The following is a 27,898-nucleotide window of genomic DNA, read 5'->3' as shown; positions in this document are numbered from 1 at the left end:
ATCCTGCTCCTGTCCAGGGGTGAGGCCCGGGCACGGCCCCGGGATGGGGCTCGGCAGCCCCCGAGCCCTCTCTCCGAGCGGTTCCTCTGGGCTCACGGTGCTCAGCCCCCGGCCCACGCTCAGACGCCCAGCGCCGTCAGCGACCCCGAGCTGGTGATCTTCTTGAACCGGTTGGCAGCACACACCCCGATGAAGTTTTTCTGTAAAAGGGAAGAGGAGAGGCACGAGTCCAGCTGCAGGCCTCGAGGCTGAGCCCAGCGGCACTCCCAGGGCTGGTTCGGGAGCTGGGCCGGGGAGCTGGCAGCCGCCCAGGCGCTGCCTGCACCAGGTTTCACGGGAGAGACGTGCAGGGCTAACGCCAGCCCCAGGAGCTTCCCTCCCCTCCATCCATCCTGACGCCACTTCTGCCACTAAAATGTGCTCTTGGGAAGGGTTCAGGGGAGTCAAAAAGGCACCTGTGTTTGGGGAGATCCCACCCTGGGGGCACCCAAGCTCCCCCAGACAGCAGAGCGGGGTGGTGTTGACCCCCGTCCCATCCCGTCCCGTCCCGTCCCCACGCACCTTCCAGCGCCGCCGCATGACGTATTTCTTGAGCAGCACCTGGGACTTGAGGCGGCGGTTGCAGCGCTTCGCCTTCTCTGCCAGGTTGTTGAGCCAGGGATGCTTCAGGCACTGCCCTGCGCTCATCCGGCCGCTGGCGGCAAGAGGCAAGCGGGTCACCCCAGGTCCCCCGAAGCCCCTTTCCCCCATCTGACCCCTTCTTGTGCCATCCAAGAGCCCCCCATCTGTGCCCTGGCCATCAGCCCAGGGACCGGTGGGACAAGGAGGGACCGTGAGCGGTCCAGCGCGTCTAGGTTGTGGCCAGTGGCCCTGCAGGGACAGGGGCCCTGCCTGGGGACAGCCAGCATCCAGGGCAGGGCTTTGGGGACACGGCTGGCCCCGGCACAGGGGGCTGCACGCGGAATGCACGGGCTGGGCAGAGCCGAGAGCATGCAGATGGAAGGTGCCCACCCTGGGGCCACCACGGCCTCCCCCAGCATCGCACCTTTTCTCTTTGATGATGAGGTTTGAGACGAAGTCCTTGGCCTCGTCGGAGATGCCCTCGAAGGCCTCCTCGTCGAAGTACCAGTTGGCAGCCAGGACGTTGTTCAGCGTCTCGGTGTCGTTGTCGCCCAAGAAGGGGGAGAGGCCGCTGAGGCTGGGGGAGCGGAGAGGGACGGATGAGCAGGGGGTGCCCAAACTCCCCCTGCACGGGGCAAACCCAGCTTGGGGACTGCCCTGTGCCGGGGGGAGCAGCGGGGTCTCAGCCCCAGCCCCCAGAAGGGTGCTGCGAGCCCCCCGGGACCCTGACGTACAGCATGTAGGTGATGACGCCCATGCTCCACATGTCCGTGGAGTAGGAGACCTGCTCGTAGTTGACCACCTCGGGGGAGAGGAACTCGGGGGTGCCAAAGTTCACTTTCAGCTTCTCCTGGGGGTTGTACCTGTGGCCGGGGCGGGGGTTCAGCAGCAGGGTGACAGGCTGGCCGCCACCACGAGCAGCCGGCCCCGTGCTCCCCGCACCGCCCCTCATGCAGAAGTGAAGGTGGGAGCGGGAACAGCAGGAGGACGAAGCCGATGGGGACAGGGGGAGCACGGCACCTTCGAGCCAGCCCGAAGTCGATGATCTTCACCATGTGCCCGGTGGCAGCGACGCAGAGGATGTTCTCGGGCTGTGGGGACAGGGACCCCCCCAGTCAGAGCCCGGCTCCCAGGGCAAGGGCCCAGAGGGGACGTCCCAGCCACGAGGACGCGAGGAGCTGCAGTGGATCGGGAGCCACCAGCACCCCGGCCCCGCACCTTGAGGTCGAGGTGGAGGACGCGCATGTGGTGCATGAAGCGGATGCCCTCGCAGATCTGCCGGACGAACACCATGCAGTCCACCTCCGTCAGGTGGTAGTCGTCGTCGACGATCCGCTCGAAGAGCTCGCCGCCCTCAATGCTGCACGGGCATGGACGGGTCCCCGGGTCACCCGGGGTTCCCTCCCCACGCCATCCTCCTGCAGAGCCCCCGGCCCTCGGCCCAGCCTCACCGCAGGGAGGCCGCCGCGGAGGCTGCCTCGGAACAGCCACGGCAGAGCCATGGTGGGACGTGGACACAATGGGGTCGGACACCCCAGCTCCCCTCTGGGATCGCGGAGCAGAGCAGCCCCGGCCTGCCCAGGCGGGGGGAGCGGGGGCCACATGGGAAGGACCCGGTCAACCCCAGCCTCAACACAGACATGGCTGAGCAGATGCTGCCCCAGCCATAGAGAAAGACCAGGAGGTGCCCGAGGGGACGAGCAAGGCTGGGGGCATTCCCCGGGGCCAGCCACCTCTGCTCGGCCAGGGGCTGAGGCATCTGCCCCACGGCCGGAGACGGGCGCAGCCCCCCGCGATGGTGCCCCTCGCCTGGGCACTGAGCCCCGCGCAGCGCAGCCCCGGCACTCACAACTCCATGAAGAGGATGATCTCCCGGGGCGTCTCGATGGCGTCGTAGAGCTGGATGAGGTTCCGGTGGTTCAGCTGGTTCATCACGTCGATCTCCAGCAGCACCATCTCCTGCGGCAGCAGCCCCGCCGGGGGGCTGGTGTCAGACCCAGCCGAGCCACCGGCACAGGGCCGGGCTGGGTCACAGCCCCGGTGGGGGGGCGGGACAGCAGCCACCAGGCACACATGAGAGCCCGATGCTGCCACACACGTGGCCACGAGGAGCCCCCCCAGCTTGGCACCCTCAAGATCCCCCGCTCCCGCACCCATCGGTCAGACCTTGTCCTTGGCGCCCTGCTTCTTGATGACTTTGGCGGCCAGCTTGAGCCCCGTCTGCTTCTCGGTGCACGTGTGGACTTCGCCAAACTTGCCCCTGTGGAACGGGAGAGGCGTCGATGGCATCACGGCCGCCTGGGGACCCCAGCACCCACGGCAGCAGCTCCCCGCTCCCCCCACACCCATCCTGCACCAGCCCCTCCGCAGCCAGAGGGTCCTGCTGCAGGCAGGGGCATTGCTCCGAGCCGGGCGCTGGAGGCTCCCCAGGGACCCCTTCACTGCTCAGAGCTGGGGGAGAGCCAGGCATCCTCGGCCCTCCCGCAGCCCAGGACCCCTCCTTACCCCCCCAGGATCTCCTTGGAGCTGAGGCTGAACTGGGAGCTGACGCTGGCCGACCGCAGCGTGACGATGCGGTGCGCAAAGGGCGCGGGCGGCGGGGGGACGTCGTCTGCCGAGAGAGGAGGGGGTGAGAAGGGAGCTGCCCGCCGGGGTCCCCCCTGCCGGGACCCTGGGGTGCCCCGTGCTGGGAGCTCACCCAGTGCCTCCTGCAGGTCAGGGGCCCCCAGCAGCTGCCCGGCACCCCCAGCACTGCCCGCAGCATCGCCCTGCCTTGTGTCACCCTGACGTGTGTCGCCCTGCCGCGTGTCCGCTCGCCACCCGTGGGCCACCAACACGCGTGTCAAGCTCGCCCTTTCCAGGCCACGCTGCTGCGTGTCTCCCTCCGTGGCCACCATCCCGCTTGGCACACTCACCCCTCCTTGCCACCCTGCTGCACGTTTCGCTCGCTCCCTCCGTGCCACCCCCTCCGTGCCACCACGTCCTGCTCGCCCACCCAGGACAGACCCACTCCGGGGCACCCCACGCACCCGCGCTCCCCACCTCGGCAGGAGCTGGCCCTTGCGGGGACCCCCCCCAGCACCCTCCGCTCGAAGGCTTGGCGCAGCCACCCCGCCGTGCCCCCAAGGACGGCGGCGCAGGACACGGGACACGCTGTCCCTCGCCAGCGGCCAGGCGGCGGCTGTCACTCCCGCGGCAGGACAGGCTCCTCGTCCCGCCGGGCAGCCCCGGGCAGCGCCACGCGTGCCAGGCTCGGCTGGGAGAAGCCTGGGGAGGGGACACGCCGCATTTAGCCCTGTTTACAGTGAAACCGGAGCTCGAAGGCTGCCGGCGGGCGACGAGCCAGGAGCATGAGCTGGCATCCCGGGAGGGCAGCGGCGGAGACATGGCAGACCCCTGGGCTGCTTCCCCGTGCAGGGTCCCGGGGTGCCACCGCCACCGGGCTGAGGAAAAAGCACAGAGCACAGGGCTGGGGGGAGGCGCAGCCTTACCCAGTATCTCAAAAGGGTCTTCCTTCCCAAAATCGGGGGTGAGGTAGGGGCTGGGGGGTGGCTCTCCCTCCGTCGAGGACGGCTGCCCCGCGGCACCGGGGCCAGGCTGCTCCGCGTCCCCGGGAGGCTCCGAAGCGGGCTGGGGCTGCCCTGCGGCACCGGGCAACGTCCTCTCCTGCGGGATGCCAGCGCTGCCCGCGGGGTCAGGCTGCTTGGGGGGCCGCAGGTCCCCCTGGGCCAGGGCGGGCTCCACCAGACCTTCTGTTGCTGCTGCCACCGCGGTCTCCTCTGGTATCATCTCCATCGCAGCCACCTCCGCCCCGGGCCGCTCCTCCCTGGAAGCAGGAGCAGGAGGTGAGCAGCGCCCCGAGCCCCACGCCCGGCCCCCACCTCTGCCCCGTGGGACCCCAGGGAGGGGACCCCCTCCTCGGAGGGCAGCAGCTCGCTGGGCAGCCCCAGGGGGATGCTTCCCCGGGTACCTTTGGCAGGCGGCTGGGCAGCTCAGGCTCTGCAGCAGAGCCGGGCGCGCGGGCTCGGGGCCCCTCGGTGGCTGCTGCTTGCTCGTCACCTCCGCACCGGCCGCTTTCTCCCCTTCAGGCTGAGCCTCTGCAGCGGCTGGGGCCTCCTCTTTCGTGGGCTCCTTGCCCCCATCCTGGGCCGTTGCTGTTGCTGGGGCCTTTTCCTCCTTTGTGTCTTTCTTCTCTCCATCCCGAGCCTTTGCAGCAGCTGCTGTGGCTTCCTCCTTCGCAGCAGCTGTGGCTTCTTCCTTCGGAGGCTCTCCTTTGCCTCCATCCTGAGCCTTTGTCACAGCTGCGCTTTTTTCCACCTTTGCGGGAGCTGCTGTGGCTTTCTCCTTCACAGGAGCTTCTTTGCCTCCATCCTGAGTCGTCTTTGCAGCTGAGGTTTTCTCCACCTTTTCTGCTGTCTTCTCCCCATCCTGTGCCTTTGCCGCAGCTGGGGCCTTCTCCTTTGTGGGCTCTTCTTTGCCCCTGTCTTGAGCCTTTTTTGCAGCTGGGTCTTTTTCTGCCTTTGCTGCCTTCTTCTCTCCATCCTGAGCCTTTACAGCAGCAGGGGCCTTCTCCTTTGCAGGCTTTTTTGCAGCTGGGGTCTTCTCTGCCTTTGCAGCTTTCTTCCCTCCCTCCTGAGCCTTTGCAGCAGCGGGCGCCTTCTCCTTCACAGGCTCTTCCCCCGCTCCATCCCGAGCCTGTGCTGTCCCCTCTGCGGGCTCTGCCTTCCCTCCTTCAGCCTTCACCACAGCTGGAGCCTTCCCTTCCGCGGGCTCTGTTTTTCCTCCACCCTCAGCCTCTGGAACACCTCCGGCTTTCTCCGTGGTCTCTTCCTTGCCTCCATCCTGAGCCCCTGCTCCAGCCGGGCCCTTCTCCTGTGCAGGTTGTGCTGCATTCCCTGCCTGGGGCTCTGCTGCAGCCTCAGCCTTCTTGGGGGGCTCTCCCTTCCCTGCACCCCGAGCCTGGGCAGCAGCCGGCACCTTCCCCTCTGCGGGCTCTGCCGTTCCTCCTTGGGGCTCTCCCTCAGGCAGGGCTTTCCCCTTCACGGGCTCTTCCTTTCCTCCGTCCCGAGCCCCAGCAGCAGCCGGGCCCTTCTCCGAGGGCTCTGCCTCCCCTCCCTTGGGCTCCTCCTTGGCAGGCTCCTTTCTCCCCGCATCCCGAGCCTCAGCAGCCGCAGCCTTCTCCTTCCTGGGCTCTTCCTGCCCTGCACCCTGAGCCTGGGCAGCAGCCGGCCCCTTCCCCTCTGCGGGCTCTGCGTCTGGGGGGGCACGCGGGGTTGTGCTGGCCTCTGCTCCGGGGGGGGCCGTGCTCCCAGCCCCCCCGGCATCGGCCGCGCCGCCCGCCACGCCGTCCTGCTCCATGGGCACTCAGCGGCCGGAGGCGGCTGCCCCGGGTCGGCGAGGCTCCTGCGGGAGAGAAGAGGCGAGCTGGCGGCTCCGGGCACGGCGAGGCTCCCGGGGGGGCTCCTCTCCCGCAGCCCCAAGGGTTCCCTCGCTGGTGGCACGGGGACAGGCCCCGTGCGGCCCCCCCCCGGTCCCTGCACCGTCCCGTTGTGCCCCGATATTTGCTGTGCAGTGACTGATCGATGGCCTGACACCGGCACCTGTCGCCGCCACGGCGCCGCGCAGGCAGCCGGCAGGGCCGGGGTGCCAAACGAAGGCTGCGTCCCCCCGTGGGGGGCAGGGGACGCCGGGTGCCCACACGGGGGGGGGGCGAGGGGAGCATCCCCAGGAGCTGCCGGCAGAGCACGGCCCCGTCTGCTGGGGGTCCCGGCAGCTCCCACCCAAGTGGTCCCACGCCGAGGGGCTGTAGGGGGTTAGGCAGCACCCGTGGGTGCCCGTGTGCCAGCAGAGCTGCCAGGCCGGCAGCACCAGCCCCCAGCCCAGCACCGCGGCTCTGCCCTGGCCCCTGCAATCCTGACCCTGGTGGGAATAAACCCGCCGGCAACCGTTCTGGCAGTGGGGCAGCCGCTTACTGGTTTTACTGGGCTCGGAGCTGCGGGCCGCTGGCAGGGAGCAGCGTGAGGCTGAGCTGTCCCCACTCCCCGCAGCCTCGGCTCCCTGGCTTCAGGGCTTGGCTGTCCCCAGGGCCACCCCACTGCCCCTGGCACGGGACCGGTGGCTACAGGGACCCCGTTGCCCACCCGCACAGCCCCTCCTGGCCCCTTTACCTGGGGTCCCCGGGGCAGAGGGCAGTCAGGAGAGCAGCATCGGCGCTGTGGCAGCGCCTGGCCGGAGCACCCCCTTCTATACTGGGTGTAACGGAGCTGGATTAGTGCGGGCAGAGAGGAGTATCCTTTACACCAGCAGGAGCCGTCCCGCGTCGCCTTTCCCAGCACCTGTCGCTGCTGGAGCCCGTTCAAAGGACACGCCACTCTTCGTGCTCCCGCCGGCCGGCAGCGCGCACAAGCAGCGAGCGGTGCCGGAGCTGCCCGGGCACGGCTCACCGCTCACCGCCCCACCAGCACGGCAGGGAGGGCACGAGGCAGCCCCACACGGGCACCCCCAGCTCTGCGCAGGGTCCCACGCCGCTGGGGACAGCCCCTGGGGCAGCGGCTCCAGGGGACCTTCGGCTCCCCCAGCGCCACGCGGTGCCCGCGGGCACGGCCAGCACCGGGCAGCGCTGCCGGGGGCCCAAAGCAAAAGGGACGTCAGCAGGGAGCCGCAGCACCAGCCCCTGTCGCTGCTGCAGCTGCCTTTGGGAACCAGCTGAGAGGCAGTAATGGGAATCTAAATGAACATTTTGGAGGATCAGGAAGAGAAAAAAAGGACCCGGGGGTGCTGCTGGACGGGTCGGGCTGTGTGCAGGCGCACGGGCACCGAGAGCCCCTGCCAGAGGTGCAGAGCAGGGCTTTGGGGCCTGAAGATGGTTCAGTCCCAAAGGCTGCACCAGGTTTTCACCTCACTCCCCCAGCCAGCAGAGCCTTGTTTACTTTAAATCTTTGAAACTTAAGGTGAGGAAAGCATTGCTCAAGGGCACGCAGACTCTGTCTCTCGGGTTTCTGCTGGGGGTGGAGGTGGTCATTTGAGGTTTGCAGGAGGAACCCCAGGGTAACTGGACCCAGCCCTCCCCTGCCAGCCCTGCTGGGTGAAAGCACTCCAGTAATACCAACTATTAAAAACCCAGCACACCGATTTATCACACAGCGGCCGCAGGAATGCCAGGGCAGCCTGGAGGAGGAAGGGCTCAGCCCTCTCCGCCTGCATCTGTTGCTCCTTTGAGGGGGGACAGCAGAGGTCTCGGCTTGGTGACGGGCAATAAAACAGCGAGAGCAGCTCGCAGCAGGACAACAGAGATGCCCCAGGGCACCCAGGGTCAGGCATCTGCTCTCGGAGCTGCCCGGGGCTCCTGGCCGCCCTGCAGCTGCTCGGCTCCTCGCCTCCCCTGCCAGGGAGCCCCGCTCCTGAGGGGCACCATCCCACAGCACGGGGCCGGCCGAGCGCTGGCCTCACTGCCCCGCGGGCAGGCTCAGGGCCAAGAGCACCGCAGGGATCCCCTGCCACGGCCAAACGCCTCCCCCTGAGCTCCACAGCAGGGGCATCACCAAGGCTCGGGTCCTGCCGACGCCAGACCCCGGCTGCTCCGCACAGGGCTCGGCGCAGCACGGTGCGGGGATGGAGCTGGGCTGAGGCCCCCACGGGGTGACCAGGAGCCGTGCTCATCTCGTCCAGGGCACCCCAGAGAGGATGCAAGGAGTCCCTGCAGAGCACAAGGCACAGCAGGGGGAAGGGGTTTGGGTGATGATGGGGGGCAACACGAGGGGACGGTGCTTCTGCTAAGCTCTGCCTCCTGTGGGAAGGGGCCTCAGCCGCATGGGGGTTTGTGATTGTTGCACAAACCCCACTGCCAAATAAAAGCCTTAAAGCAAACCTGGACGGGGAAAGCTCCAGGATCAGCCTTGTAAAGGACCTGGCCCATCCTCTTTCCTAATCAGCTGCAGTGGAAAACAAGAGGTGACGCACGACCTGCCCACCCACCCCGCTGCCAGCTGACCCTGTGCCCTGCTTCTTAATGGAGGAACCGGGGGCCAGGCTGGAGCCCCGGGGCCGTTTCTCTTCCCGCTACACCCAGCCCTGGAGGGGGATGCGGAGCTCCGGGTAGGGCAGAGAGGTGCCCGAGGTGCCTCCCCACGTTGTCCCCAGCCGGTGTGGTCGTGGGCTGGGGTGAAGCCGGGCTGCCGTGGCCCTGCTCCAGCAGCTGCACGACCCCAGCAAGGTGCTCAGCTGGGAGGCAGCCTCCTGGCAGCAGCCTAAGGAAGTGATTATCTAGAAGAACAAACCTGGAGGGCTGGGGCTGTTGCTATTTCTGCATCCAAACTGGCCCTGCTGTCAGGGCTGGGCCCTGGGAACGCTCCTGGCAGGGCCCCATCCGAGCTCGGCCGTAACCTTTTCCTTTGTGCTCCGGCTATGAGCAGAACCAGCTGGTTTGTACAATGGAGACTTCTTTTTAAACTATTACCTACCTCCATCATGTGAGCAGCACACCCAGGGCTGCAACTGCAGCACAGGGACTCGGAAAGGGAAGAGCAGCCCCGTGCTCCCTGGAGGCAGCCCCGCTGGGAAGCCTCCCCCAGCAGCACCCAAAGCCCGAGGCTGGGCGCGCATCCTGCATGGGAGAGACGTGGCACTTGCTGGGGGCTGCAGCTGGAAAGCCTCAGGAAGGGGCTGGTGCTGCCATGCCCTGCCCCAGCTGTGGTGCTGGATAAGCCCCTTTCCACCCGCTCCCAAGGGATTTTCCACCCTGCTCCCCCTAGGAGCAGCCACAGCCCCTGCAGGGGCTCAGTCCGGTCACACAAGGAGCTCAGGGTGAGGTTTAAGCCAAGGAGAAAATGAAACGTGGGGGAAACATGGGGCTGGAGCTACTTCCCCACGGAGCCTGCCTGGTTCTGAAGGCAAACGCGGCAGCTGCTCAGCAGCAGCAGCTCAGGCAGATCCGTCAGGATCACACCACAAAAAAGCAGGGGTTGCTCTGAAGGATGCAGCGTGGGGCTCCTGAACAGCCCCTGGGCATCCCCTGCCCCCTGCAGCTCAGATCCGTGGCCTCAGCAAGCCTGGCTCAGCTCTCACCGGTCTCTGCAGCCATCAAAGGCAGGGGCAGGCATTTAGCAGAGAACCAACAGGGGTCACAAAGGAGCGGATAAGCCGCTTCCACCACCCCACAAAGTGGTGACTGGGGTGCTGGTGCAGCCGTGTACGTAGGGGTGGAGGTTGGAGAACCGCAGGTATGCGGGGCAATCAGGGAAGGGCTCCTTCACACCACGGCTGCCAGGCACCCGGAGGCCACCTCTCCATCATTTCACCACCTCTTTGCCAGCCTTCTCCTCCCTGCCCTCACGGTAAGAAAGCGCCTCCAGCCCTCGGTGAGAGAGAAGCAGCCCACATGCCACAGCCCGTAGCTCGGCAGGCCTCTGGGAGCAGCGGGTGCTGTAAGCCCTGGGAGTGACAAAAGCCACCAAGAGCACCCCCTGGAGCCCAGCGGGCTTTTCTCTGGCACTTCCAGTCTTAGACTCTTGTAAGAAGCCGCCTGAGGATGAGGTGAGGAAGCAGAGCTCCAAGAGCAGGCACAGCAGAGCTGGGAAGCCATGAGAGGGTTCTTCTAAAGGAGGGTGAAGGAAGAGGCAGTTTGGTGCTATTAGGGGAAAACATTTGCAGGCGAAGGGAAACGAGCTGGACGAAGTCAGTCCTCTCACAAGAGCTGTAGCACTGCAGGAAGGCAGCAGCTGCCCACACACCGGGATTTGGGACACGCTGGCTCAAAAAGCCCCCAGATGACCAGCCCAGAGCTCCAGGTCCCTGGGGAGCATGGAAGCAAACCAGCCCCCACAGAGGTTACTCAGGCTGTGGGGTGTTTTCCCTCCCCATTCAGCAGCTTGAGCCAGAGCCTGCGTTGCCTGCAGCTGGAAAACAGGCTGTCCTGGGGCGATCTGGCACAGCATCAAGCACGCCCGTTCCCTAGCTACGCGGTTGTCACAACTCCGGCAGCACACTTTAACCTTTACGCTCTTCATGGGTAAGGAAGGTTCTGCGCTGGGCCAAGGCCCGTCCGTTCTCCAGGAAACTCTACACCTCGGCTAAATCGAGCAGATGGGGGCCAGGCGAGAGCGACGTCCCCACCTGAGCCCCGGCCACAGGCTGTAACACAAGCCGGGCGCCCCGGCCCCACAGGGCCAACCCAGACACACAGTCAACGGCTTAACTGCTTCCATCAGCACTCCGGACTTCCCTGGGCAAGCTGTGATCCTGGGTGACAAGTCCAATCAAGGTGATGGGGAAAAGTCCTAGCAGTTAAAAGAAAACCTTCCCGGAGCAACGCAGCAGCTCGAGAGCTGGCGCTGCCCACAGCATCCCAGCCAGCAGCAGCACCAGGACATAACGAGCACAGACCCATGGAGATGGAAAGAGCAGGAATGAGTCCTGCGGCCACTCTGCCCCTGGGCACGGAGGCAGAGACAGGGTGCTTGGTGCCTGCAGAGGGCCAGCCACCAGGCCAGTGCCGACAGCCGATGAGTTACCCCGCGGAGAAGTGAATGAGAACTGAGGCTGAGGTTGAGAGTGTAATCAAGCCTTTTAATAACAATCCCGTTCACCAGCTAACAGCTTCCAGTTCTCAGCTACCCTTCAAGATGAAGTCCAGGAAATACTGCGGCTTAATTCCTGTTCTAGTCCGAGTTCAGCAAATTACTTCACAGAAACAGAACTTAGAAGAACAGCAGAGAGTTTATATTAGAAGTGAAGCTGGGCAGGGTAAAGTTCTATTTGACTATACCTGGTCCCATTCATCAGCTTTATGAGCATGCCTTGGTGACAAGTTTTGAACATATTTAAAAAACAAAAATATTTAAAAAACAAATATCACAAAATACACACAGAAAGAACACAGATTTTACATCACTTTGTCAACCTACCCCAACTCTAAAGGCACGTGCTAAAACTTGGTTAAATCCTGATCTACTGCTCCGTTCCTGTAACTTGATTCTCCCACTTCCACTCTAGTGGGACAAGCTGTCATCTGCCCATTTCATTCCTGAAGCCTTAACCAAACCCCTTTGTGACTGACATTCAGCTCCAAGACACCCCTTATTTACACATTTCCTACATTAAAGCAGTTTTTCCAAGCATGACAATGCTTCCCTCCTAGTTAAGAGGGCAGCTTACACTAGGCACACACCACCCAGCTTGTGAGAAGCTGCAGGGTGGCTGCCACCAGCCTTGCCAGAAGCCCCATACCACACACAGCATGGCTGCTTGAGGCCATCTTTCACCAAGTTTGCAGCGTATGGGGAATATAAGAGGCCCTGGCTGCAGGAAGAGGTAATATCTTTTATTAGACTCAATGATATAGCTGGAAAAAACTGACAAGCTGTCAGGCATATGAACCCTTCCTCAAGGCTGAAGCAGGAGCCATGTAAGGCCATCACGGAAATCCAGTTGCTCCATCATTCACGGATCGATATCTGCTCCAGCTCAGCAGCCTTGTTATCTTGCTTGCCTGTACATTCTTCCACTGCTCAGCAGCATTCAGGCTTTCCTCTGCCTTGCCATGAATATTTACAGCTCCTGCTGCCCACACGCTGCCTGCTTCACAGGAACTGGCATTTAAGGCTGCAGAAGTTTCCTTGACTGCACATTCAGGGTCCCGATTTCTCTGTCTAGCAGATCAGATGGAATAGCTCCACTGAGACAGCAACAAGTTTAAGGCAGACTGAGAAAAAAATCCACACACCTTTGGTCAGATCCATGCAAATCTGAGCAGTTTCCATCAGGAAGAGGATACTTACAAGTTCTTCTTGCTCCTGTCATTCTTGTAAGCTGTATGCCAGCAGAGCTGGCAGTAGCTACTTGTGACGGCCTCTTTGGCCAGGCTGTTGACAGCATCACTCCAACAAAGCTACCCTCAGTTCAGCGACATGGGGCTACTGGCAAAGTCAGTAAAGAAAAAATGACTTAAGCCATCCTGTACAACTAAGTCGATCTTTCAGGCTCAGTTCTGTCGCATACATAAGAAAGTCCTCAGGAGAGAGGGAAAAGCTAAAGCTTAGGCTAGAAGGAGCCTTGCCTTTTAGCTCTCCGCTTTGAAGAAGCTCTGCTGCTTCACCACCACTCACTTTATAGTACTAACATGCTTATACAAAATCCCTTGTTCTTGAGTTCCTTAGTCACTCACTCTCTAACTGCACAATACTTAAAGCTACACAACCAAACAAGAATCCTCATGTCCTTACACTTTAAATTTTCTTTTCTTCCTTTTTGAGGCTGGTGTTCTTTCATAGGATATCGTAGAATGGTTTGAGTTGGAAGGGACCTTATAGATCATCTAGCTCCAATCCCCCTGCCATGGGCAGGGAAACCCTCCATTAGAAGAGCTGAAGTTTAATATACTCCTACAAAACACTTTCTCACTGCTGGCAGTAGATTGCAGCTGCTGTACCCCCCCCCCAGCATTTCACTTTTCAGGGGAAATCCTGCCAAAAAAAATCTTCAGGTACAGTAAATGTTCATCTTTCAATTTAGCTCGTAAAGGGCGTTCTGCCTTTATCATCTCTCAAGATGAGGGAAAAGCCTACACAGTCTTACGAGTCTTGAAAGCCTATTACGATGCTAAGGGAAAAAATTCTTAGTGAAGTTTAATCTAGATTTGATCACCTCTTTAACAATACTGGAAGTTTTGCCCTCTAGCACATTAGAGCATTTGACCTATATTTAGCTCTACTAGCCACACTAGACTGGCTGGGAGACAATGCATCTCTAGCCAGGATAATGGTGCTAGCATGAGCCAGGGAGGCAGTGAACAGTCATTTGCCAGTTAACTGATTCCCCAAATAGAATGACTTCAGCTGTAAAACAGCTGAAGGTTTAATGCTCTAATATACACAGGAAACTACTTTAAAGTGTGGGCAAGATTAATATTAGCATTCATCTGAACATCAACAAGACAGACCTGCAATATGCTGGCTTGTGGAAGCCTCAAGTTACTCAGCACAACTCAAACTTGATATATACACTAAATGCCTAAGGGACCAACTTGAAGTCAATACTTCAATGTACAGAGACAAGGCAGCTCTTCCAGATGTGCACATCCTTGTAGCTTCAGAGCGCCTTTTACCAAAAACTCTTTTGCAGGAAGGGGATTCAAGCTGCTATCAATAGACAGCAATCAGATTATGAATTTTTATTTAGTTCAAGTACACAATGTTTGTATACAATATCAAAACCTAGCTTACCTAGTTTAGTCTTTAGAGACCAAGGTGTCTAGATGTGAAACGAGGCCACGGAGACTGTATGGCACTCTCTGTATGCTGTGCCTCAGCCACCTGTCTCAGATGGAGTTAAACCACTCAATATAACAATAATGGAGCCAAGTGTAAGAGTTGAGACTGAGAAGTCACTAAAAACAACTGTTCCCTCTCTGCCTGTCAAGAGTGTGGAGCAGGATGTGCTCTCCCTCCTACTATCACAGGGATGCACATCAGCACCGGAACCTATCTGAAAAGTTTGGAGACTTCGGCATAGTTAGCGGCTGGTCACTGGCCTTCACTTCTACGTTGCGGTATCTGCGTATGGGGTTTGCCTTGTGGACCTGTGAAAACCAAGGACAAAATGAAACAAATGGTTGCAGTTGAGATGAAGCTGAAACATGCAGGCCAGCCATCAGTGGGATGCAGGCATACATCCATCTGCAAGACCACCACTCTGCCCCAGGCACTGGAGTCAGCCACAAGGAGCTCACAAGACACTTTGGGGTTGTAGGTTTTACTAGGATTATTCTACTCCAACAGCTATGTGTTTACAGCTGAGGCAGCCGATGATTTTCAGAGCTTTTTTTTTTTTTTTTAAAAAAGAACTGCTATGACATTAGTGAGGAGTCAGTTTGTGACAGGGAAACTTGAGAATACCATCTTAAAAGCAGCTTAACATTGACATTAGCTCACTTAGTACATTCACACATCCCTTTGGGTCCCTGTTTAGAAATAGCTCACTTACCAGTTCTTGTCTTAGCTTAGCAACTTCTTCCTTTTCACGCTCTTCTTCTCGCTGTCTGGCCTCTTCTTGAAGTCTCTCCCTTCTGGCTTCTATGTTTGCCAATCGTTTTTCAAATTCCTGTCGCTCCTTAGCTCTTCTTTCTGTTGCCAGCTCAAAACTCTCAGGAACTACAGAACCAGAAAGGCTCTCTAAGTTTAGAAATAGAGGGGATAACATTGGTGCAAAGGCAGTCAGGTAAAGCAGAGCATTACTAATATCAAATTGAAGCCTCACTCTGGAGCGCTTCACCTCGCAAGGGTGGTTAGTAGACACATTTGGGATTCATTTGGGGTTCTGGGGAAAAGAAAAGCTTACGGCCAAATGCGAGCACTGTTAATGCAGATGTTACCCCTGCCACAGGTGTCCTCATAGGAGGGAGTAAGCACACAATTGTTAGTACAAACAAGTTTTTAGCTAGTTCTATACCCTATGAAGTTTCTAGCTCCACACAAACTAAGCTGGAGATGCCTTCATCTTATTACAAATGGGAGGAAAAGACTGACAGCTGCTGCAGAAATACCATCTGTCTCTACAGGGAGCTCCTTGCATATTATATACCCTTATCGCAAGCTAGTGCGCATCAACCATTTGCCAGTTGTAGCATAGCTGTTAAATACAGCTGCTGTGTTAGTGCAGGACAGTGGGGCAGTGGAGAGGAAACTCTTCCACTCCCTGGGGATACAAGCTGTTAGGGAATTAGTTGATTAAGTGCACAGCAATATTGGCTGTGCTGATAAAGAACGGCATCAGCAACTCTAAGCACCATTTAATGACATCAGTTCCGAGTTATCAACCAAGCACTTTAACTCTACCTGATACTGGCTTATTTTCCTTTTTAGGCACAAAAGGCTCCTGGTGCACCACTACATTGGGACGAGCTTTAAAACACGCTGCCTCTTTCTGCCTTTTCAAGTCTTCTTTAAGCTGCATGAGAAGAAAAGTCATCAAGTGCCAGGCATGACAAAAACACCATCTTCCCGCACCCAGAATTCAGCTCTCCTGACACTGGAAAAGCCAGTTTGACTTCTGATCAAGTCACTTGCATAGAAAATATTACCATGAAAAATATTAAAGACAAAACAATGCATTAATTCTTGCCTGCCAGATCCTAATTAAACTCAAGCAGGACACTTGCTGCAGTTGAGCTCAACTAGCTACATTAAGTCTGTTCATACCTGTTATCTTTGTTCTCCTACCTGCTGTTTCCAGCTCTGTAGCTTAGCAGCTCCCCTTTCATCAATCTGTAGATGGAACGGTTCAGGCTGAGTTGGGGTTTTGACCTTCTTTTCTGGCAGCTTAACACGGTCAAAATAAGGCAGAGGTAGCGCCTTGAACTTCGGCACCTGAAATAAAGAGCTTGAAAAATTCCTTGCCATTTCCTCAAAGGCACAAAGCTTTGGGTGTTTAACAGCCAACAGCAGAAGGCAAGTCCTGCAACACCCTTTTCACTTAAGGAGTGGAATACAAGGTAATTTTTAGCTCTTACCTCTTCCTTCTGCAATTCCTCTATTTTTTTCTCTTTTTGTATTAGCCGCTCTCTGTCACGGGAATCAAAAGAGAAAGGGCAAACTTCCACATGCCTCTGTTCTGGCATTTTAGGTTTGAAGGGCACTCCGTAATGTGGCATAGGGTTAGCTTTGATCACAGGCACCACTTCCTTTTCCTAAACAGATATTAGTGTTAGGATCTGAGACACACAGCACTAGACTTTGTATTTTTGCAGAAAAAGACTACAATTCCTACCACAAAGGCTAGAATTCCTGTAAAATAATCACAACAGCATCAATAAAACACTATCTTCTTGCAGTATCCAACCAAGTACCAATAATTTATAGGCATCCTGAACCAGAGGCAAGATTTTTCTCTTTCTAAAGAGCTACTACTTCTAGTAGTCAACCAAAATTAGACTAATTTTTAGCCTCGTCTTCACAAGAGGGAAGGGAAGAAAAGCATGAAGTATTCTGAATCCTGCACCCTACCTCTAGGGTGCTAGAGTGACTGAGGTAAGAAAGGTCACGCGCAATGTCTGCCCTTCTCAGCAACAAACGGAGGGCCAATGTCCTTTTATCATCTAGAAACCTAAGCAGGGTTTACTTCCCTCATTTGCAGCAGCAACACCTCAGCTTGGTCAGTGGCCTCATGTTTAAAAAAGTTACTTTATAAGAGAATTCATTTTTGCAAAGCAAGTAGCAGCAGCTAAGTCTTTAGCAGGGAACTGCACAGAGAAAGGTGACCACTGGGGAACTGCCCAACAGGAGGGCAGGGGCTAGCCAACCCAGAGCATCGCACCCAACTGGCAAATGCAGGACCGGCTGAGGCAGTCACCACGGTGGGAGAGGAAGGCTTGACTACAGCACACTCACAATTACCTTCTCTTCATCTCTGCTAGACATTCGGGTTCTGCTTTTCAAGGCAAAGACAGGAGACTTGGGGACTGTAACTGGAAGCACCTTCTTCTCTGGAACACCCTGTTCAGAGAAGTCAGTAAGTGGCCACCCAAGTCAACAAGAAGTGCAACAGAGAAACCATCTGATATGGCACTAGGTACAAACTGCAGTTCTTACCCGATGACAGACAACATTTACTGAAAGTTAAATGCATAATGCAACATAGCTAAGGACATTTTGAAGCTAATTGCCACCTCAGTCTGAATTCCCGGGCTGGGGTATTACTAAGCTTCTTACCACAACGTCCTCCAGGATTTTAGTTGGACACGGCCTGGAATGGAATTCGAAGTGCTCTTCTTCCTGCTGCTTCTTACTCTCACGCTCCTGAATCCTTTTCTCTATTTCCAAATCAAAGCCGACAGGCTGCGTGAGTTCCTTCACAGGGGGTTTCTTGGGCAGGACTGGTCCACCCTCTAAGATTTTGTGATCAAGCTCCCGTGCTTTGAATTTGTACCTACACAGGAATAATAGAGAGTCACCTAAGCGTTTTCGTTTTATGTGAAAAGATGCAGCTTCTAGCTACTGGCTTCTCAGTATAGGACAGCAGTAGTCAGGTACAGAAGCAGTTGTGTTGCACTGCGTCCAGCTCTTGTTAGTAACTCCTTTGCTTTTGAAACAGAAAGACTTAAGGACCACCTTACAGGTTGCTTTCTTAGAAATCCAAAACTTTGGCTACAGGAGAGTTGAGTTGTACACAGGCTGTGCTACTATACTGGGTTTGCTTTACTAATCATAAACTAAGCTCAAAGATCAGCTTCTCGTTTTTAAGACTACCTTCTGCAAAACTGGCTACCTTTACACCCCTACATTCATTGCCACAGGCTTATGCACAAAAAACCATGTTCCTCAGAAGCAGCATTACAGATGTTATTTACAGTGCAGTACAATTCTTAGAAGACTACAGTCAACCTTTACTTACTGTTGAATTTTCTCTATTTCCTCTGCTTCCAACTCCACTGCACTCTTGCAGGTGACAGGTCTGAAGCGATGCTTTGTTTGAAGCAGCGGTGTTTTAGGGTTTGTAAGCCGAGCCTTCACTGGCTTTCCTGAGACTGGGCCTAGAAATTCAAGGTACAAAGATGAGCAGTTAATGGCAAGGCCTGCAACAGACAGATTATTTGCTCAGCACAGTAACCGAAGCATCTTTTTCTACTACCACCTCTGCAGATAGCGTCCTGGCTGGACATAGCTGAGACTGCTCACCTTCATCAGATTTCCTGCTCCTCAAATGGTAACGAGAGGGTGTGCGTTTCTGGAATGCTTCGACCTGCTCAGCAAGGGACACATATTCTGACGTGGTTTCTTCAAGTTTTCTTTTGTTTCCCTGGGACAGATTGAAGGGTTTGGGGATAGTGGGTCCCTTTGGCAGTCGCACCTGGAAACAAAAAAAGTCATTATGGCCATTTAACAGAAGGATGCTTCCATAACACTTCCTTACCTCTCTGATACACAATATCTGTCCCTTCACTATAAAAAAAGAAGGCAATGCTTCACATTAGACAGACATGACTCAACTGTCTGAACTTGCACGTGACTAGTCATATCAAGAAACTGTATGAGGTAGAAGACTAAAGCATATGTGGTGACCAGTAGATCTGACATTAAAGGGACTTTTTTTTCCCCAAAAGTGTCCTTTAGTATCTTGTGGCAGTGCAGACATGCAGTAAACTAACAGTTACATATGCACAACGCTTGCCTCTATGTATCTACCAGCTAAGAGGGTTACCAGCAGCATGTGCTAAAGGAGAAAGGTGGTGGTGTGAAGAATCAGTCAGCTGACTGCTGGCAATACTGGTTCTTACCGGAGAAGGAGGATGCTTCCTCAGTACTGCTGCAAAATCCACTTCCTTGTACTCATTCTCAGGCTGGCTTTCCCCGTGTTGTTTAATTCTACTATCCGTGCAGAAGTGAAAGTCAATTGGCTTTGTTACTTGACCAACAGTTCTCTTCACAGGTTGTCCTAAGGAAGGAAGAATATGTAAGGTCTGGAAGCCTTTTAGGGTAGGATCAGGGGAGGACTTTGCAGAAGAGAGGCATTTATTTCTAATAACTTGAGCAGTTTTTGGAGAACTCATCTATTACATTTTAAGACACGACAAAATAAGACTACTCCCAGGCAGTTTAGGGGCAGGTCTACATTGAAAGCTTCCTAAATCCTAATATGTAGTACAAAGCCTGAAAGGTTTTCTTTTCAGAGGTACTTGTACAGCTCCACGCAGCACTCTCCTTGTGTTCCTGTGTACATGAGCCCAGTACAGCTTCAGCTTGCAGTTCAGCTAGAGCTCACCTGCTCCAGCAATAGCTGCTTTCAGGGACTCCTCGTTCTTCTTCCGCAGCTCCATAACCTCTCGCTGCAACTGCTGCATCTTTTCCAACTCCTGCTCTTCTGTACTCTTCAGCTTGCCAGCAAGATTAGTCCTCCTGCAGAAGCACATTGAAGACTGAGATGCGCCTTCCCGCTTCACTGGTTATTGGCATATAGGAACATGCTTATTTCTGACTTCACTGCAGAAGCACCACTCTTTATAAAAAATATATTCTTCAGAAAAGAGCTGCTGGGATTTTGTTTCCTCGGGGAAGCTGGCAGTAATGGCCATCCTACATATCCAGTTGTTGTATGCATGCTTAGTCGTTAGAGAGGAGAACTTTTTCCTCAAGTCAAGAGGAAAAGTTTTTCTTTGCACAAGAAAAGTCAAAGTGCATTTCATCCTAATATTGTTGCCTTGATTTAGTGTTTACTAAATGCAATACCATCACATGCTAAATTGACATTGAGAACATTCTAGCCAGGGCTGTCAGCTAAAGCGCCCATCATTAGCAAAGACAAGCTTCAGTCACAAAAAAGGTACGTACTTCAACATCGTTGGTGTGGAGGGCATGGTCAGTTTGCTTTTTCCTCTTCCTGGGGAATGGTCAGGATGATGCAACGGCTCTTCCTTTGGAGATACTTCTGTCAGCTTCTCTTTGCTGCCAGACCTAAGGTATTAAATCACAACAAACCACTCAAATTAACTGCTGTGCTCTAAGTGAAAAATCACCTGCAGCTCTCACCACCACCATGCATAACATCCCAACACCTGGTGAGTTCTAAGGTATGCCAGACTGGCCTTACCTCACCAAGGGCCCAGGTAAGGATCGTCTAGCTTTCCCTGGTACTCTAAGGCTGTAGAAGGGAAGATTAATTACTGAGTTTGGGAACTTCAGCTTTTTCCTCAGAGAGGGTAGGAATACTGTAGTTCATCCATGTACAACAGTATTTGAAAGATTGCCTTTTTTCATAAAATTCCTGACCTTAAGCTTGTCACCGTACAGTATCTTAGTGGTTAAGCTAATTTGAGAAATGTTTCAGCTGCAACTCCTTCATAGCTTATGACTGCCTGATGACCTCCTGATGGACAAGTTAAGCCTGATTTAAGCTAGCTGACAGACACCAAGTATGTAATAAGAAGCTTCAGAAACCCAAGCCTGTTCCATTCACACCTCCACACAGAGCACTGCCTTCACGTCTTACAGCCACTCTCTCTCGTTTATGAAACCAGTATCTGGAATCAGGTTGAGGTCACCTGCCTCTAAACCTTCTGCACTGTTCTCTGTGAGAACCCTTCAGCAAAATGAAAATCCTTTCAAAAGAAAGGGTTGTATCCCCCTTCTCAGTCCCCAACAGAAGGGCTCTGACATACATTCTCATTTTTTTCAGGGGTGGAACCTCTTCCTTGTTAGCCAATGCAGGAGCATTTTTGTCCGCTTTGACTCGTGCTGGCTGTTTGCGCTGTTGTGTTTTTCTCTGCTTCATAACCGGTCTTCTGCCCGCTCTAGAGTGGAACAGAAAAATGGAGGTTTAGCCTTCCCACGGGGTCTGAGAGTACACAATCAGTGTAACACTGTCAGAGCATTATCCAACCCCAACATGCTCTATGCGAGCTGTGTGCTTAACCTAAAGATCCAAATGCAGCACGAATTACTTCAGCTTTACAATCCACAAGCTTAATATTCTTTGGTGTATGAGTGTAGAGAGCCCCTTGCATTCATATCAAGAATGAGTTCTGCCCAACTCAGATATAAACAAAGAAACTTTATAAGCCGCTTCAGTTTCAGATATCCTCACATTCCAGAAGCTCCCAGTGCTACCAAGTCTCATTTGAGAAGTATGTGAGACGCTGCATTACATTTCCACCCCTAGAGATTGCCCCTCGTGACCAGCAAGCAGCTCAGCTATACCAATACATGATCTGTGCTGGAGAGCTCCAGTCCCTTAGGATGGCCCCAGAACAGCTAGAACTGCAAATGCTGAGAGCGAGGACCTGCTTAGTTACGCCACCAACCTGCACACAAAGTGAACACAAGTATTTCACCTTTGAGATGCCTCTGCAGGAGCAGCAGCTCTCCAGCTTGTCAGGGACCCAACAATATTCTGAGGAACCACGTTGGACTGCACATTTTCTGCTTTACCATCCTCTTCACCACAGTTTTCAGCTGAAAAGTGACAAAGGTCAGCTCATATATACGCAAAGACGTGCTAACGTGAAGCCGCAAGGGACCTTGCTAGACAACAGTATAAGAAGATGGTCCCAAAAGAGCCAGACTGAGGCCTTTTCACTACCCTAGTGAAAGACAAGTAAAGTTTACCCCCTCCTACCCATCCCATGCCAGCTTACCTATTGTTATTTCTTGTGATGTGGCAGAAGAACAAACAGTATCAGGCTTCGAAAAAGCAGGGCTGTTCTGCAAGATCTTGGCCTGATTTTCTGCAGGAGGGACATTCTCCAGATTTGCTTGTTGGTCTGCGAGGAAAGAGGCTTTCACTATACAGCCCACATTAGGGGTTTATAACATCGTAATGGTATCCAGAGGTATTGTTAACAAAGTCATCCATCAAATTACAGATGACAAAGTTTAAATACAGAAACAAAACAAAAACCAAGCATGATGAATGATGCAGTCAACAATTTGACTAATCCACTGGCACAGAAGCCAAGCCCTCATCCAAAGAGAAGTCAAATCAAGGAGCAGCAAACAACTTACCAAACCAGGAGTCTGCATTGTACACGTCATCATCGCTCAAAGTCGCAAAGTTGAGGCAAGGGTTCGGGACATCGAAGGAATAGCGAGATTCTGGGTGAGACATCTTTGCCTCCACGCTGTCCCTGGGAATCCTCCACTCGCACCGTTACAGTCCTTCAGAGAACAAGCATTGGTGAGCTGCTACAGCAAATCCCAGCAGAGGTGTCACCTACCCACCCCATTCTCCACCTCTTTCCCTCTTCATTGTTTCTAGAGACAGATACAGAGACCGTCTTTGGCACGTTCTCCTGTACCAAGACTCACAGCCTTTGGACAGAAGGGCTCACGAGCAATGCAGGTTCAAAACCCTCAGAAAGGCCATACGTTGGAGGTTTTCTTTGTACCTGTAGGTACTAGAAGTATATTTTCAGCAGGAAGCAAAATACAAAGCTTTTCCAAGTGACTGATTTGCCCTTCCCTCCCTGAGGGCACGCAGCCAAGAGGAGTCCTTACTGTTACAGAGCGCAGATTTATAGAGCAAGCGCCTGACAACGAGGTGGATTCCAGAGCACCGCAAAGCTCCGTCTTTCTCTCCCTCAAAGGGCTACAAACAAGAACTAATAACACAAGTGTGCTCTTCTGCAGAGAATATCGACTTCCAAAACAGAAGAGTTCTGCGTAGCATTGTTACCGCAAGAAGTAGGAAGGCAGCAGCACGGGGTCCTTGGTGAGTCCCCGGGCACTGCCCTGAGAGGCTGGCCAGGCTATAAACAAGCCGCGTACTACGAGAGTGTCAAGAACAGTCCCTGCAGTTAATTAGTGGAGCACTGACAGCAGAAGGAATCCCGATGTCAACAGGTGTTTTTAAACACGAGGGAACAGGAACAAAGCCAGCAGCTACGTTATAAATCTGCAATCTGCAACAAAAGCTTTCTGCAAAGGTGTTTCCACGATGCCTCACGCAGCCGCGAGGCAGAGCCCAGGAGGACATTATACAGCCCTCCTAAATGAGATCACCTGAACGCTGCTTTTTTGAGTCTGAACAATTGTAAAGCAGCACATTTGTGATGCACGAAGTCTTAGACCTCTGCCATTGGGCTAGCAGAGCATGCATGGTTCAGCTTGGACGCCATGCTCCGTAAATAAGAACACGTTTAGGAGTAAATCCGAGCAGCGTTTGGGAGGCACCGCTGCTGGTTGCAGCCGTCAGCCCTACCTCCTGAAGGTGGCCGCACAGAGAAGCCCCCAGAGCCCCAGCCCAGCAGCGCTGCTGGTAGGGGGAAGAACGCCACCACAGAAGCATCATCCGCACGGCTGAAGATGGCAGGGTAAGACCCAAAGAAGGCAAACGGAAGAATCAGAGCCAAAACCAACTGTAACCGAGCTCAAGACATGGCTGGAATCGAATGCTTTCCTACCACCCTCAATCAAGATAAGGTTTCTGTCAACACTACCCACTTTTTTAAAATCAAATGCGTCATCTGCATTCTGCCCTCGCCCTGCCCAGTCGGGCCACCGAGCCGGGGCTCCGGGCATCGTGTTTCACAGCGACTCGTGTCGCTGCCGGACTGCTGCAGAGCCGGAACGCTTCGCGTCAGCCAAATCACTTCCAACTCGTCACCGTGTAAAGTCCCTGTCCTGCCCTGGCGTGGGCAGCCCAGGTGGGACGCCTGTCGCTGAGCCCCTCGGACTGAGCCGAGGAGGCGGCCACGAGAACAGCAGGAGCGCATCGAGACCACGCTTCCACACACCACGTTTCTTGTGGGACGGTAGAAGTTATTCCGAATGAACCCCAGAGCCCGTTTCAGCCAGACGAACTCGCGGCATCCCCTCTGCAACTCCTTACCTGTCCCCCAGGTCCTGCGCTGAAGGGGAGCGGCTGGGAGGCAGCTCAGTGCTCAGCCATCGGCTGCCTGGGACAGGGCTGCCACGGGTTGGGAGAGCCCAGCGATTTGTTGCTGATACACTCGCTGCTGCGGAGCCCGAAATCAAAACGGGCTCAGCCAAGCTCAGCTGCACGCTCCCTTAACACAGTCTAAAACACCCGACCGCAGTTTGATGGCGGAATCACCGTCGTCTCGGTCCCTGCTTTGAAGACAGGAGGCAAAACTCTGCTCCCCTGTGGCACTCTTCCACAGGAGGCGAGGTGCAAGCATTTCTCCTCGTTAATAGGTATTTCACCTCATTAGCAGGCACAGACCGCGGTTACCAGACGATGGCTGCAGGCACGCTGTAATCCCGCGTTAAACCATGCCGTAACGAAGGGAACCCTGCTCCCCCCATCCCTCACCTCCCGCAGCGACACCGGCGCTCGCAGAGCGGGGAGCCCACGGCCCCCTCCTGCGGCGGGCTCAGCAGGATCAGCTCCCAGCCGGGTCGCAGCTGGCTCAAGAGGAGCACGGAGGAAGGAGCATCGAGTCCCCTCGCTTTGAAGAGCGGCCCAAATTAACGTGATGAAGGCAACCGCAGGGCTAACACCTTAGTTCTCCTCACCGAGCCAGGCAGGCCGCAGACACGGCCCCTTCGGCAGCGCCCAGCCCAGGGCTCCCCGCACACCGAGTTTCCTTTGAGTAACTCCAGCGGCACGTTCCAGAAGAGTGCCTTGGCCTGGTTTAGGTCAGTTGGCTTTGAGAAAGGATTGAGCTGAACTGGAACAAGCATTCCTATCCCAGAATAAGACTGATCCAACAGCAAGCGCAGGAGGTATTTTGGAATAACTTCGCACCTCGCTCCACTCCAAACGGGCTTTAAAACACTGACGTGATTCCACCCAGATCTGCTCGGCCTCTTTGTTTCGTTGTAGTAGCCAATTTCCTGCCAAAAACGTTTCGGCTGGACAAGGCCCGAGAGGAATAACTCCAACAAGACCTAGCACAGTCCTGGCCTAGCTGCAACACGTGAAACTCAGCACCGAGCATGTGGCGAGGGAACGCTTCAGCATAAATGTGATCTGATCAAAAGAGCCTCTTATTTTAGATCATCAGCCCAGCGGTCATCGAGCAACAGTGACAGCACCGCTGCGTGGGACAAAGGAGCCTCCCAGCCCTCGTGTCGCAGAGGGGAAGCGGAGCTGCGGGGGGAAGAAAACTGATGTCTGAAGGAGAGGGTGCGGAGGAGATCGGCGTTGGGGGAACAGCAAGGGACTGAGGGAAGATCTGCTCTTTCTTGCAATGTAGTCGGACGTGCCCCTGGTCAACCACCGTACCACCATGTCCTGCAGAAGCTCCATAAACTACGGATGTTACTTCCTTTAAGACCCTACCAGGTTTGGAAAGGGGAAAAGAATAGCACCAGATGCACAAAAAGGACATCCTGAGTTCCATCAGGAGACGGATCCGAAGCCAGGGGAATCGTGTGCCTGAAGACCCACGAGGGACGAGCAGGAGCGAGCAAGAGAAGACCTCCCTGGTGCTGAGGGAGCCGCACGGCGCCCTGCTGCAGTAATTCCAGTGCCTCCTGCCGCTGCCCTCAGCGCTGGCTGCCGTGTGAGCAAGGAACGCCGCAGCAACAAGGCGGCTCGTTTAGTTCAGCCCAGCAGCTTCTTCATCCTCCTGCAGCAGGGGCTTTCCTCCCCTCTTACAGAGGGGATGATCCGAAGTTCCCAGACGCTTTCCACTGGCTAATATATGAAGAGGACTGACTGCTATGAAGGGCTGCAGGCTGCCTCTCCAGAGACACGGCCCTGCCAAAGCCTCATAGAAGCTATCCCACCCCGAAGCTGCCACGTGAGCTTCTCCCGCATGACGCCAGCGGCATCCTCGCTTTTTCCCCCGCTGGGGTTAAGCGAACGCCCGTAACCATTCTGCGTCCGCAGCTTCTCTTTCTTCTCTGGTTCTCCTCTCCCAGTGCTCAAACACAAGCTTCTGCAGCGCAGAACCGATGCTAATTCATCGCCTGAGACGCAGCAAAGCTCCCACCGCACCGTGTGATGCCCAAACCCAGGCTGTCAGACTGCCCACAGCCAGGCAAGAGAGGAGCACGCAGAGCTCCCCGCACCACCCCGACCCACCAGCGTTTTCCTACGCCGGACGAGGAGCGAGGTGAGGAGCGAGGTGCCTGCGGCGCAGCCCCCCACGAGCGGCCTTTGTCCTGCGGAGCGGCCCCCAGAGCTGCCAGCCCGGAACAAAGAGCCCCGACACCTCGCCGAGCGCGCCGAGCTCCGGAAGGCGCGGGGACGGCGGGGGCTAAGAACGGCGGCGGGGGGCACCGCGGGCTGCTTGGAGCTGGTGCAGCCTCGGCTCGTTATTACCGAAATCGGCGCTCCTCTCGTCCAGCCAAGCGCCGCGTAGCACCGGTGAGCCCGGCGGCCTTGCCGTTCCCCCGGTTACCTTCCCCCGTCCCTTCCGTCCTCGGGGCGCTCGGTAGGAGCACGGGGCCTGCTCCCCGCAGCCCGGCCCGCCGCGAAGCCCCGGCCCACCGGGAGTCGCCCGCAGCCCCGGGGCCCCGCTCCGCGCTCGCCCCAGGCCTCCGTCCACGGTCCCGGGGCTGGCTTCGACTCCCCAGGCCCAGCTCCAGGACCCGACGGGCAACCACCGGGCCGGACCGCGGCCGGAACGGCGCGCACCGGGGCTCCCGGCCCCGTTCCTCCCGCACCACCGGGGCGCTCCCGGTCCCGCTACGGCCGGCGGCGGGGGAGAAGCTGGGGCCGGGGCCGCGTTACCGAGGCCCGAGCTCGGAACAGGGCCCAGGACTCGGGGCCAGAAGGGAGCAGCGACCTGTGAACGGGTACCGGAGACGGCACCGGGAAGCGGGGAGAGCCAAGGGAAGGCTGGGAGAGCCCCGGTCCGAGGTGCCGCGGCCGCCCCAGCCCCGCCGAGCCCCGCGGCCGCCACTCACCTCAGCGCCGCGGCCGCCCTGCGCGGCGCCCCCGCCCGCCGCCGTTAACGGATTTCAAACGGGGCTCGGCCGTCCGAACCAGCCAATCAGCGCCCGCCGCACGCCCTCGCCGCGCGCCGATTGGGCAATCCGCCGCCAGGCCGCGGGGAACCCGGATGTGCCGGCCCGCCGCGCGGAGGGTGACGGGAAGCGCAGGGCCCAAGCGCACGGCGTTGCAGGCAGGAGGCGGGAAGCAAACTACAACCCCCATAATGCACAGGGAGAGAGGAGTTTAACCAATCCGAAGGGGCGGCGCTTTGAGTGATGTCCCGAGGCAGCCTATCAGCTGCCTGGGGGCGGGCCTCCCCGCCAGGCCCCGCTCGGGGCCCGCGGCCGCCCCCTGCGGGCTCGGCAGGGTCCGGGGCGCCCGCCCGGCGGCACCGAGGACCCAGGGCGCCCCGTTGTGAGCCCAGCTCTGCCCGCAGAGCTGCCGGGACAGAGCCAGCTCCTTGCCCCGAGTGCCCCAGCTGCCGGTACCGGGGCTGCACGGCCGCGATCTCCCAACGCCCGGCTCCGGGCTCGGGGCAGACACCCGCCGGCCTCCCGCTACGGAGCCTGGCGGCGCTTCCTCCTGCTCTGCCCACGGCCGCTCATCCTTGACGAGGCGATCGGCTCGTTGGAGCGCCTGAGCGAGGCAGAAAGCTGCTGTCACCCAGCCCACTGCCTCCCGAGCCAAGGCAGGCAGGCCTCCCGCCTGTGAGGAGCCGAGCCAGGCCTCCGGCCCCCCGGGGAGAGCCCCTTCGGATCCCTCACGCACTTCAGAGCCACGGGCCCACCCGTGGCTGCAGCCCTACAGAGGCCACGCAGCAGGCAGCGGGGCGTCGAGGACCCGCAGGGCCACGCCGCCTCCTCCCGCCGCCTACGGCCCGCACGGCCCTCAGCTGGTCAGGGGCACGGGGGCCACCTCGGGCCACGTTAGGGCCCGAACGGTTGCTCGG

General features: G+C 56.8%; 2 protein-coding genes across 6 annotated transcripts; both read right to left on the bottom strand.

Moving 5' to 3' along the window:
• Nucleotides 1-6,880, bottom strand: MYLK2 (myosin light chain kinase 2). Its single transcript, XM_040576319.1, has 13 exons — nucleotides 6,789-6,880; nucleotides 5,170-6,024; nucleotides 4,592-4,992; nucleotides 4,113-4,447; nucleotides 3,127-3,232; nucleotides 2,788-2,881; nucleotides 2,471-2,580; nucleotides 1,840-1,981; nucleotides 1,642-1,712; nucleotides 1,356-1,484; nucleotides 1,046-1,198; nucleotides 562-694; nucleotides 1-200 (listed from the first exon to the last, which is right to left on the bottom strand). The coding sequence occupies exons 2-13, from the start codon at nucleotides 5,977-5,979 to the stop codon at nucleotides 120-122; spliced, it is 2,565 nt and encodes an 854-aa protein (XP_040432253.1). The 5' UTR covers nucleotides 5,980-6,024; nucleotides 6,789-6,880; the 3' UTR covers nucleotides 1-119.
• A 4,283-nt stretch (nucleotides 6,881-11,163) lies between these two features.
• On the bottom strand, nucleotides 11,164-27,169 carry TPX2 (TPX2 microtubule nucleation factor). Of its 5 annotated transcripts, none has more exons than XM_040576315.1 (18): nucleotides 26,922-27,075; nucleotides 22,107-22,259; nucleotides 21,740-21,865; nucleotides 21,437-21,557; nucleotides 20,765-20,896; nucleotides 20,197-20,247; nucleotides 19,938-20,060; nucleotides 19,372-19,505; nucleotides 18,887-19,044; nucleotides 18,288-18,459; nucleotides 18,004-18,142; nucleotides 17,322-17,538; nucleotides 17,007-17,105; nucleotides 16,124-16,300; nucleotides 15,834-15,980; nucleotides 15,450-15,561; nucleotides 14,599-14,786; nucleotides 11,164-14,194 (listed from the first exon to the last, which is right to left on the bottom strand). In XM_040576315.1, exons 2-18 carry the CDS (start codon nucleotides 22,207-22,209, stop codon nucleotides 14,084-14,086), a joined length of 2,310 nt encoding a protein of 769 aa, XP_040432249.1. In that variant the 5' UTR covers nucleotides 22,210-22,259; nucleotides 26,922-27,075; the 3' UTR covers nucleotides 11,164-14,083. The 5 variants fall into 5 exon arrangements, with proteins under 5 accessions (XP_040432249.1, XP_040432248.1, XP_040432250.1 ...); XM_040576314.1 differs by lacking the exon at nucleotides 26,922-27,075 and adding an exon at nucleotides 23,932-24,066; XM_040576316.1 differs by lacking the exon at nucleotides 26,922-27,075 and adding an exon at nucleotides 23,932-24,066 and having other exon boundaries at nucleotides 14,599-14,765.
• Nucleotides 27,170-27,898: the final 729 nt, after the last annotated feature.

Source organism: Cygnus olor, chromosome 16 (genome assembly GCF_009769625.2).
Source record: "Cygnus olor isolate bCygOlo1 chromosome 16, bCygOlo1.pri.v2, whole genome shotgun sequence".
NCBI lineage: Eukaryota > Metazoa > Chordata > Aves > Anseriformes > Anatidae > Cygnus > Cygnus olor.
This window is presented reverse-complemented; position numbering and strand designations above follow the sequence as displayed.

Coding starts and splice junctions, on each gene's coding strand:
- MYLK2 (XM_040576319.1), bottom strand. CDS start 5,979: ATGGAGCAGGACGGCGTGGCGGGCGGCGCGGCCGATGCCGGGGGGGCT. Junction 2,581..2,787: donor AGCAGGGCGCCAAGGACAAG/GTCTGACCGATG, acceptor CTGCTGCCGCAG/GAGATGGTGCTGCTGGAGAT. Junction 695..1,045: donor CTCATCATCAAAGAGAAAAG/GTGCGATGCTGG, acceptor TCTTGCCGCCAG/CGGCCGGATGAGCGCAGGGC.
- TPX2 (XM_040576315.1), bottom strand. CDS start 22,209: ATGTCTCACCCAGAATCTCGCTATTCCTTCGATGTCCCGAACCCTTGC. Junction 20,897..21,436: donor CCTGCAGAGGCATCTCAAAG/GTGAAATACTTG, acceptor GTTCCACTCTAG/AGCGGGCAGAAGACCGGTTA. Junction 19,506..19,937: donor TCCACACCAACGATGTTGAA/GTACGTACCTTT, acceptor GTGCTTCTGCAG/GAGGACTAATCTTGCTGGCA.